General features: G+C 34.6%; 1 protein-coding gene across 1 annotated transcript; it reads left to right on the top strand.

Moving 5' to 3' along the window:
• Positions 1-2,004: 2,004 nt before the first annotated feature.
• On the top strand, positions 2,005-4,816 carry LOC149194936 (uncharacterized). The gene is made up of 2 exons (XM_089405182.1): positions 2,005-3,808; positions 4,106-4,816. The coding sequence occupies exons 1-2, from the start codon at positions 2,393-2,395 to the stop codon at positions 4,205-4,207; spliced, it is 1,518 nt and encodes a 505-aa protein (XP_089261308.1). The 5' UTR covers positions 2,005-2,392; the 3' UTR covers positions 4,208-4,816.
• Positions 4,817-11,062: the final 6,246 nt, after the last annotated feature.

Here is an 11,062-nt window from a genome sequence, read left to right as displayed (position 1 = left end):
TCATTATAATAATTTGTTCAATTTTAAATTTAGATTTAATTATATATAGATGAAATTGATGTCACTTCTCACTAGAAAAATTTCTAGGAAATAACATGCTCGAATCTTAAGTCAAGCTCAAGCTACGACATAGAACATTAGAGACAGCCTGGCTCAAGTAGATTTTTGTCGTTTGTTCCGAGAAACCTTTTAATGGAAACATGCAGAGATTAGCGTATGCTGGGTGAGAAAACCAAGACCATTGGGGTCCACCTTCAAAGAGAAGAAGACCCTCCCCATGAACTCAGCGTTATGTTTTGAACATCAGCCCACACCATGCTCTCATTTGTGGCGTGATGTATATAAAGCAGTGAAAGTTGAATAGTTGTATTTAGAAAGAGTCTTCTTCATATTTAATAGGAACTTGAATAAGATAAAGGTTTTTAAATGAAAGTGATTTTTTTGATAAATTATATTTTTTAAATAATGGAAAATGTATTATAATTTAATTATTATTTTATAGTGGGAAGTTATTATTGATTATATTTTGTTAATTATTATTGTTATCGAAGAAAAATCATATTATTTGTAATTAATTGTGAGTGAAAACTTTCACTTTTACTAAATATTTATAGATCTTGAGCTATTAACCTATTTTTTTATATTCAAAAAAATCACAAATTTAAAACATACTTTAGTCGTTTAATTATATATTTATATAAGTAAAAAATATATATTATATATTTAAAATATTTATATTGTTAAAAAATATTTTAAAAACATATATTTAAGAAGTCTTATAACTTAGTTCATAAATAAAATTAATGGTTAACCAGATTGTGTCTCGTGTATGAGCAAATTATTTTTAATGAAGTGAAATTTCATAATTTTAATGTTCTCAAATTTAAGTTTATCAAAGACTTGGTTCTTGTGGATTAATTTGAAAAAGCCAAAGCTCTATTTTAAATTTTGTAAATATATTTCTAGCCAATATAAAATTATGATATCGAAGACTATATGTTATTTAAAATAACCCAAAATATCTATTCTTTTATATCCAGCTTTATTGAGTTTGAAAAGTGGGTATCATTAATATAATTTTATTTATACATGGACAGAATTTGTATATGAATTTAACTAGATTGTAATTTTATTGAGTTTGAAAAGTGAGTATTATTAAGGTTAAAAAAAGTGTGGAAGGAAAGAGTACGTATTTTTTGTTCTCTTAGAAAAATTGAATTTGAATAACATTTCATTTTAAAATGTGAGGCCTTCAAAAACAACAATGAAAATTATGCAGATACATTAGCAGCTGGCTCTTGGGATAATCTATTTAGCAAGAGATTTGTTGAGAAATTGGGAGCCAACAATGAAAATTATGCAGATACATTAGCAGCGGGCTCTTGGGATAATCTATTTAGCAAGAGATTTGTTGAGAAATTGGGAGCATTTATTTTGAAGCTTCATAGAAAAAAGAAGAATACTCGCTGAAAAAAGAAAATAGAAGAATACACCAAACAGATGAAGAAGCAATCTGTCTCATAAGCTATCTTTAGCCTCATAAATATTAAACTAATTTCTTCTTCTTTATACATTGAAATTTTTATATAAATTTAATTGGATTGCAAAAATATTTTAAAATAAAAATAAATTCAATTGTTTAATCTTTACTCTCGTCAATGAAATTAAAAAATATTTACAGAATGAATTCAATTGTTTAATCTGGTCAATAAAATTAAAAAATATTTACATAATTCTACGATACAAATGGTTTTACAAAAGATTAAATTTCAGTTGTTTAATCTTGTCAATGAAATTAAAAAAATTACAAAATCTAAAATACAAATCGTTCAAACTTCGTCGTCTATTTTCCACAGTTCTCAAACACTCTGGGCTTGCTAGACTGCCACTCAGAGAAACATGGTCCGAAACCTCCTACGCTGTTTGGTTTTCAAACCCTCTTGGCCACTGATTATTTGACTAACGAAAATATTACATAAAGATAGATGTATTTCAGAACACGAAAAACAGTCAGATACGACCAGAGTTTAAACGTAAGGAGAACGGCAGGGCAGCCGTGTGAAAACACGCGCAGGTAATTCAAAAGGAATCTAAATAGGGTCAGAGGAGAATTCAAATAGGGTGTCACGGCGACGAGGAAAGGATCCGAAGAAACCACGGTCTGTCTGAAATATAATTTTATAAGATTGATAACGTGTTGTGATAGAATAGATTTGCGTGAAGTCAATATATTTTTTTCATAGAAGCAAACAGAGTATTCAGTCAGTCTTGGCGCCCGTGCAGGGAAATTGGAAAAAAACTACACATTTAGCTGAGCTGCCCTAACAAGGGCGAATTTCCTGAGATGATTGCATGATCTAAGGCTTCGGATTCAGAGCTAATTAATTGAATCATGGAGAGCAGCGGGGCTGCCGAATCCATGGCTCCATTTGTGCTGGGAGGGGAAGAAAGGATATTGTCAATCATGTTGTCCACTTCAGAGCTTGCAAAGCTTGATCTATCTAATATACAGCTCTTTCAGGCTAATGTAGACTGCGCGCAGAATGGTTTGAACGAGCCTGAAAAGCAAATTGCTCCATTATTTCTTACGCGGCAGGATTCGTTCTCGTTCCCCTTGGAGGCCGAAGAGGAGGGTTTTTGTACAGCGCCTGTTCAGTTTTTGAAGAGCAGAGGCGTCCTCGAGGCTGAGAAATCCATGATGGAAGAAAACAAAGGAAATAATAATGGCGGGCGCAAGAAATCAGTTTCAATGGACGAAACGCGTCTTGATCGTTTCGAAAGCCGAAGAAAAGAAAATCAAGAAAATCAAGAAAGCCGAGATGTAGCCGAGGAAAAGAAAATCAAGAAAGCCCAGGACGACTCTGCCTTGCACGATAAGCCACGGCCTCAGCCTTTGCCCGTAAAGAATGGCCGGGCAGAGGAGGAGCGGGCAGAAGCCGAGGAGAAAATGAGGATTAAGTCCGGCATCGACCTGAAATCCTCTCCTGCGGCCAAGTTTCTCGTGCAAGTCATGCCGTGGGAGCTCCAGCCTTCCCCTGTGACTCCATTTACCCCAGCCGCGGTCCCCTTCAAATGGGAAGAGGTCCCTGGAAAACCTAAAGGTCTGCACAAACCCACGGGATTGCCGCCTCAGAGTAATTCGTTCCCCGTTCTCCATCCGCCGCCCCGGCTACTCATGCCTCCTTTGGTAACCAAGAAGCTTCCCGCACCGCAGTCTCAATCGGGAGCTCAGCACAGCAGGTCCAGCTCGGGATCCTGCAGCGCGGAAGAGAAAAGAGTTATTTCCGTCGAAACGAAAAGTCTCAAAGAAACCCCGGGATCTGTTATATCATCCTTGGACTACAAGCTGCAATCGCCATGGAATGGGGATGTTAAACCTGCTTATTCACCTTTCCGAGACCTAGGTCCACCCGAAAATGCAGTTCGCAAACTGAGAAAGAAGGCGGCTTCGAGTTTCATCAGTGTTTGGCGGAAGTCTAGCCCTAAAAAAGACAAGCCGAAACCTGATTCCGCTCCCCCTGTTTCATCCTGCGGTGGCGGGGAGCTCCTGATGGACCGAGAGGCCTTGTGGGTGGAGGTGAATGAAAATATTCCAACAAATGTCTCTCTCAATGCAAGAATTGCAGTAGCTATGGGGAGTGATAATGATGAGGTTTTGTCAAATAAAACCATGATGTGTTCGTGGGATGCCAAGGATGTGAGACCTATTCCGCACTCCGAATATTACAGTAACGGATTGAGGGTCGGGAAGAAGAGGCCGAGGAGGAAATGGGTTTTGAGAAAACTGAGACGACCTGCACGGTTCTTTGTAAGTTTTCTTCAATGTTCTGTCGTGATTTTCTGGTCAGGATTTGCAATTTTTTTTTTTCCAAAGGAGTGTTTGAATGGTTTTCTAAAAAGGTGGAAATGAATTTAGCATCAATAATCTCTGAAATACCTTAAATAAGCTTCACACAGTTGTAACCAGAGTTTCAGAAAATTTAGATAAATAAATAAAAAAACCATTCTTTTCCAGGTCCCCTGTTTAGACTACGCTGACTTCTGACTGGTTTAAGGTAATGGGTCCAATAGGATTTGATGTAATGGTATTTCTCTTTGATTGCAGAGGGCTTTCTTCAATGCAGTCTGGAGAGTAGTTTCATTGAGAAAATCGAGGGATAGAAAGCGTGAAAACATCAAGCTGTCGTACCAATCACTTGCTCGCTGAGCAACTGGAACTGGGCAGCCCAATTCTTGGCTCATGTACAGTAGCTGCTCCATCATCTCGCAATCAAGAATGTTGCCTGCGTGTAAATGCGTGTGAAGAGTTGTTTTTTCCATTGTTATTTTTTCTGCCAAGGGCGACATGCTTCTGCCACTGCAAAAGCAAATTTTCGAATAATGGAATGTGCTGATCGATTGGTTTCAGACTTTTCCGAATGAAATACCCTTCAAACTCTTTGAATATAGATTTTATCATTTAATGGCAGCAATTAGTCAAGAAAACAGAGCTCCCGCCTGTCATCCTTTCTTGTGAATTCTGGAGAGAAAAATGTGCGGCTACTCTCATTTTTTGATGTCATATCATATGACTTACGGTGAACGACAGAGGAGTTAATTGATCGATATATGCAGTGAATAATTCTGTGATATTTTGGAAGACTTGTCCAGGGATTTCTCCTGTGATCTAATGGGAAAAGCACAGGAAAAAAATAGAAAAAGTGGAAGGAGTACTGTTGTTGAGCTTTAAATCTTTCCACTGTAGTGTTGTATTATGACAATGTTTTCATGGTTTGTTTTATAACAAAGTGTCGTATTGACAAAGTTTTCCACTGAAGTGTTGTATTATGACAGTTTCCATGGTTTGTTTTATAGCAAAGTGCAGCATTGACAAAGTTTTCAGGATACAGAGAGCAGCGTCACTGAATGGTGTGGGTTGATCATCATGAAATTTTTAATTTTTAATTTTTATTTTTTTAATTCATAAACCATTTACTAATCTAGTTAATGTTTTGACTTCTATTAACTTTACTCATTGATTAAGATTTTCTTGCTTCTTACAAAAAAACAAAAACCAACCTCTTTACATGCTTATAACTCCTTGAATTTACGGCATGAAGTTCACCTTGGAATGTCTAAGATGACATGAGGGAAGAGGATATTTAAGCAACGTATTCGAGCTACTCGTAATTTGTAACAAAACAATATGTCTTGGCAGAGACGTGTACCTTACACATTTTACCATAAAAGGATTTGGTAAAAGGAATAATTCCATTTTGGTGGAAATGACCCACTCGTCTGCTTTAGGTTACATGTTTCTAAGTTGGGTTTTAATAGAGATTGTTTATTGCTCAAGGTATTTTTCGAACATAATGATGAGCAAAGCTATTTGTGATATGACCCCTCTCAAGATTGAATGCATAGTGTTGATCCATATCCCAAGTGATAAGAGAAATATATCAGATACGAACACTCATGTTTTTATTATAGTGGGGTACTTTGATGAGTTGAAGTTATTTGAAGTTGGGATGTTGTTTGAATGAGCTGAATTTAAGTATCATTGTATTGAATTCATCTTTTAGATTGTTAGATTGTTAAGTAGTGATCCATTTGAAGTTGTAAGAAATTATTGATTGCTAACTACATACAACATTAACTAGTGTGTTGATTGGCTTGTCCACTCGATAGTTGACCCACATAAGAGATCCAACTTGCGGTTGACCTTATACACTAGAGTTAGCTTGACCTACAAGAGATCCAACATGTGATTGACCTTATACACTAGACTTGACTTGCATAAGAGATCCAACATGCAATTGATCTTATACACCAGTTAACTGCAAGCAATGGTTTTCCTAATCATTTAACTTTGAACTTTCAAGGTGAAATTAATGTAAGAAATCCTTCTATAAGGAACATTTGACTTGCCTAATGGGTGACTGTAAAGTGGGAGGATAGGGCAGGGGTTAAATTTGGAATTTTTTTATGACTGTTTTACTTTTAAATTGCCCATCACATGACTTTTAATATATTTGTACAAGTTTCATCTAATTTTTGCAAATTGTATTTATAATTGTTGCAAAATTTCCATGCTTTGTTGTACCAATCAGCTCAATTGTCATAGCTACACTTTCATTTGAGACTTGTTGACCAAACTTTTCTTGATTTTTCCAGATTGTTGAAATGTTAGGCCTTTTTTCATTTTAAGATGGAAATAGTGAGAAAATAAATAGAAAATATGTATCTACATATTTGTAAATTTTTTATTTCTAAGAAATAACAAAAATATATATTATAAAGTGACTATATATATATATATATATATATATATATATATATATATATATATTCATAATTACTCTCACATGAAAATAATGAATGTAAATATTGTTGCAACTAAAATTAGACAAAAAAAATCACACGTTTTCTTAGTCACTCTTGACTGACATTTTCTCGTCACTCTAAACTTTCTGTCACTCTAAACTTTCTATCATCCAGGAATCTGTTCTGTTTATATCAGCTTATAACTATTTCATGGTAGCGGATAATTATATATTTTAGAGTAATTGAATTATATATTTTCAAAATTCAATCAATATAAACAAATCAAACAGTTGAATTTTGAAATATCAATAAATTGACTTCCCTTATATCTATGAAAATTAGTAAATCTAGCTAAATCTGCAAAGATGACAGATTCATATTCATTGATTATTAAATCTAATTCTAGAGGTTCCCAATCACCTCTACCGGCTCTGAGAATCGATCCTTAGGCTATGATGGTACGAAACACACATTATCTCCCACTCTAATGCAGCCATCTCGCACAAATGCCTCTAAATATTACACACTATACAATAAATTGACTCACTGTTTTTACATCTTTATTATATAAAGGTAAAATAATATTCACGTGGTAATTAATATTTTTCATCTAAATAATGAATTCATTTTCATTGAAAAAAATTCAGGGAAACATAGACTGTCTTGAAATTTGAATGATTTTTTTTGAGGAGGTTGGAAATTTCAAAACAAATCCACTTATTAAATATCACAGTTTTCACACTTTATTGATCCATATTCACAATTTCAAAGAAAAATATTTATGATTTTGTAAAAATTTTAATTATATTTAATTGGCAATGCACCTAATTTTGTCTTTGCTCATGATCCCTTTACACGAATTCAATTAATTATGGGAGCCCACATGTAGAAATTTAGAAATTTAGAGTGTAGCTATTGTCAATGGCGGTAGAAGAAAAACAGACAAGACACTTCAAAGTCTTGTGGACTCAAAATTTATTGAACATCTCAGAGCCCAAGTAACTAAAGTCATCAATGCAAATTATGTGATATAAGTGTTTACTAAAAGAGGCAACCAGTCACTGTTGGCGTTGATTTTGTACTAATTTCTGCAGCATTTCGGGCTACCAGAAAATACCAAGGTGGACGAGGTGAAGGCTTCAATGGAAAACGACGTGTTAACTGTCATTGTACCCAAGTAGCCTCAACCTAAACCTGAAGTTAGGGCCATTGAAATCTCTGGTTAACTGAACGGAAAATGTTTGTAAATGGCAGTTGTGTATATAGGTTTACCTTTTATTTAGCGGGTTGTTTTGTTTTGGGTTTTTAGAGGGTTTGGGTTTTGAGATGGTACTGTAGAGCCCTTGTGGCAAAGACATGGTAGTCCTAAATGTAAATGGTTGACGGTTTATAATTGTGGAAATAATGAAATAGATGGCCATTTTTACCCTCTTTGATTGTAATGGGTTGTATTGCTTTTGCTTGTATGTAATGATCAGGGCAAAATCTCTCTGGTTTTGGCTTGTGATGTATCATAAATTACGGCAAATTAATTACCATGTCGTTTTAATCTGGTGTACTGATTATTGTTGTATATTTCTAATTAAAATTAGTTTCAAAAAGTTGTATTTCTAAATTGGGTTTAAGAAAGTTGTATTTCTGAATTGCGTTCTTGGTTGTTTTAAATGGCGAGGAAGTTTATTTTTGGGTGATGAATGCGTAATTCCTAATATATGAATTGGAAAAACCCATTATTTACTGAAACAAAATGTACATAAAACCTCTCTTTGAATAAAAAGGCAAGCAGACAAGTTAACTTTTCCTACTCATTGATAAGATCTTGAATTTTATAAATTGATTTTTACCTCTAATCAATAGTCGTTCATTTGTTACAATAATAAATAATTTTTTTAATAATCCATGTGAATAGCAGAGGAAAAGTCTGGCAAGAACAAGCACAAGAAGATTCTATTCATATACTAAAACCACATTTGATTAAGAATGTAAATATGTTCAATGGAGTCATTATTTCAAAATTTTCGGACAAAAACACAAAAGAATAAAGGGCAGAAACCACCTACCTGTGGCGAAATCGACTGGAAAGAAGCTTAAGAACCACCAAACAAATTCCTATTCTCAAACTATGCGAGTGTTCTGCAATCTATTCTCAAACTGTGATGGTTAAAATGGCTAGAATTTAGAACTTGAACTGGAGTCTGGAAGCTGTGAACAAACTGGTAGGGTGGTAACTACTAGCTGGAAGCCTCGAGATCACTACTCACCAACCCAATTAATTCATGCTGCATCATATGGCATTCACACTTAGCGCTGAAATTTATTGCATCGTCCTGCATGTTTAACTGTGTAACACCTTTAACTATATAACACCTTTTCATCATGGATTCATGGCTGTAGGGGAATATTATATTATTCTTTTGTTTTAATGTTGGATGAGGCTTTTATCATACCAGTTACTTCAGCTTGGCCATATTTTTATGAAATGTCTCCATGTACGTTTAGGGGCTTTAAAAAATAGTTATACAAGGTTACACATGCTTTATATAAAATTAAAGTTGTTCAACCATCAAAACAATCAATTTTATATCATTACATATGGGATTTTTGTTCAACATATCGTATCAGAATCTAGATTTTATAATTACTCTTTGGTACATCACTTCCTTTACATTCCAGGGGAATATTTATATTAATTTTTATCACTAGATTTAATTGAGGAAAGTGAAATTCTTAATTCAGATCTATTCCATATGGTATCTTGAACTCACAAAAATGTTTTGTTTTCTTGTATTTTATAGGGTGGTTAACGCCTGGGATTGCAAGATATGATATGGAGTCAAAAGAATAATGAAATCTGCAGGAATATATTGAAATGAATAGGATTCATGCGGTAGTTATCAGGCACGCCAATATCATAAAAATAAACAGGGCACGGAAAAAGCAGGAAGGAAGCGTTCTAGGTCTCTCATTTAGTCAACATTAACGGAAAACTGAAACAACTATTAATCTCTTATTAGCGGAAAGCTTAAACAACTATTAAACTCTTATACATCAAAAAGTGGATGTTCACATGAGTCCTGAGTGCCATTGTTGCAGTATGCGTTGTATATCTATATATATATATAATTTAAAACTGGTCAATTTTCAATAATCCCGTCAATATGACATTTAAAAAAATTATTGGCCAGTTATTGACGTGTAGATTTGGAAACCAATAGTATTTAACATGTAAAAAAGAAAGAAACGGGTATACGAGCGTCAAAATTAACCCCTGTTATGGGGTAGAAATGGGGTACCCGATTGGATAATGAAAGTAATGTGGCCACAAAAATGGAATAGGATCATATGCAACTAAAAGGAAATGATAAAATATAAGGTTATTTGGCATAGACTCCTAGAGATGCTTATGAAAAAGTAAAGACGTAGGAATTTACAAGGTAAGTTCCTTAGACAAAACACCAAAGGACACCGCTCATAAACAGATCACAGATCAATACACTAGTATTTTTGACGTGGTTAAAACCCTCAAAGAGGGAAACAATCCACGGCCTGAGCCAACGTTGCCACCTCAAACAATTTATTAATAAAAGAATGAAAATTTACATAAGTTTCTCTCATGAACGGTTACAGTACAAATGACCTTCCATGCTCTTTAAATAGAGATCATGGACCAATCGGGTGTTAAGCCACGAATCAAGTGTTGGTAACACTGAGGAGAGAATGAACCGTCGGATCACTACATATCGTGACTGTCAGATTGTAAGTTACAAAAGTACATAGTAAAGAAACAAACTTTACCTAACTCTACACTAGACCAAGTTATACTTAACTATTTCCTATGTGTTGGAATATCCTAACATCCCCCTTAAGAACAACTTGGTATATGATTGAAGGACGTATAACTATGACACAATAGGAGAAGGAAGGAGGCATTAGAGCCTATCCCCCTTTAGTGACAACTCCCTGAACTCCAACCATAAATCGAAGTTTAGTAAACTTCGGCTCTGTGAGAGCCTTTGTAAAGATGTCTGCAATTTGATCATCCGTTGAACAATATTGCCCTTCAAGAACATGGTCATGAATGAGCTTTCTGATGAAGTGCATGTGTAGTTCAATGTATTTGCTGTGCTGATGTTGGGCTGGATCTTTGCATAATTGAATGGTACTTTGATTATCACACCAAAGTGTAGTCGGATGCTCCTACTGAAAGCCAAACTCTGACAGGATCTCACGAAGCCACGAGGCTTCCTTACTAGCTTCTACCACACCACGATACTCTGCTTTTGTTGAAGAAAGAAAAATGACACTTTGTTTCTTGCAAGCCCATGTAATAGGTCCTGAACCAAGAGTGAACACATAATCTGCAATAAACTTCCAATCATCAGATTCACTAGCGCAATCAGAATCAATATTTTAATTATGAAAAAAATTATCTATCAAACTTATGATTTCATTGAATCTCACAAAATTATAAACCAATTAAATAAAAAAATCTAAAAAATTTTCATTCAATCTCACAAAATTATGAACCAATTAAATAAAAAAATCTAAAAAATCACATAATTGTTGAAGTATTTCCATCCACGGCGGCTAAGACTGGCTGCCCACTCTGTTGCATCGGTTTGCTTTACTCTACCACATCAGGTTATCGATTTATAAAATTATATGTCCGTTAGACCGTTTTTTTTCTGGTTCTCACCCAGAAAACCTATTTCCGCGTCACCATGACACCTTAATTGAATTCTTAATATTATTTCTCACC

Source organism: Pinus tabuliformis, chromosome 2_2 (genome assembly GCF_031772625.1).
Source record: "Pinus tabuliformis cultivar Carrire ecotype Pingquan chromosome 2_2, CPIR1, whole genome shotgun sequence".
In the NCBI taxonomy this organism is placed as follows: domain Eukaryota; kingdom Viridiplantae; phylum Streptophyta; class Pinopsida; order Pinales; family Pinaceae; genus Pinus; species Pinus tabuliformis.
This window is presented reverse-complemented; position numbering and strand designations above follow the sequence as displayed.

Excerpts from the sequence above, each read along its gene's own strand:
- LOC149194936 (XM_089405182.1), top strand. The coding sequence starts at position 2,393 with ATGGAGAGCAGCGGGGCTGCCGAATCCATGGCTCCATTTGTGCTGGGA. Across the intron at positions 3,809-4,105 it reads GACGACCTGCACGGTTCTTT|AGGGCTTTCTTCAATGCAGT; the intron begins GTAAGTTTTCTT and ends CTTTGATTGCAG.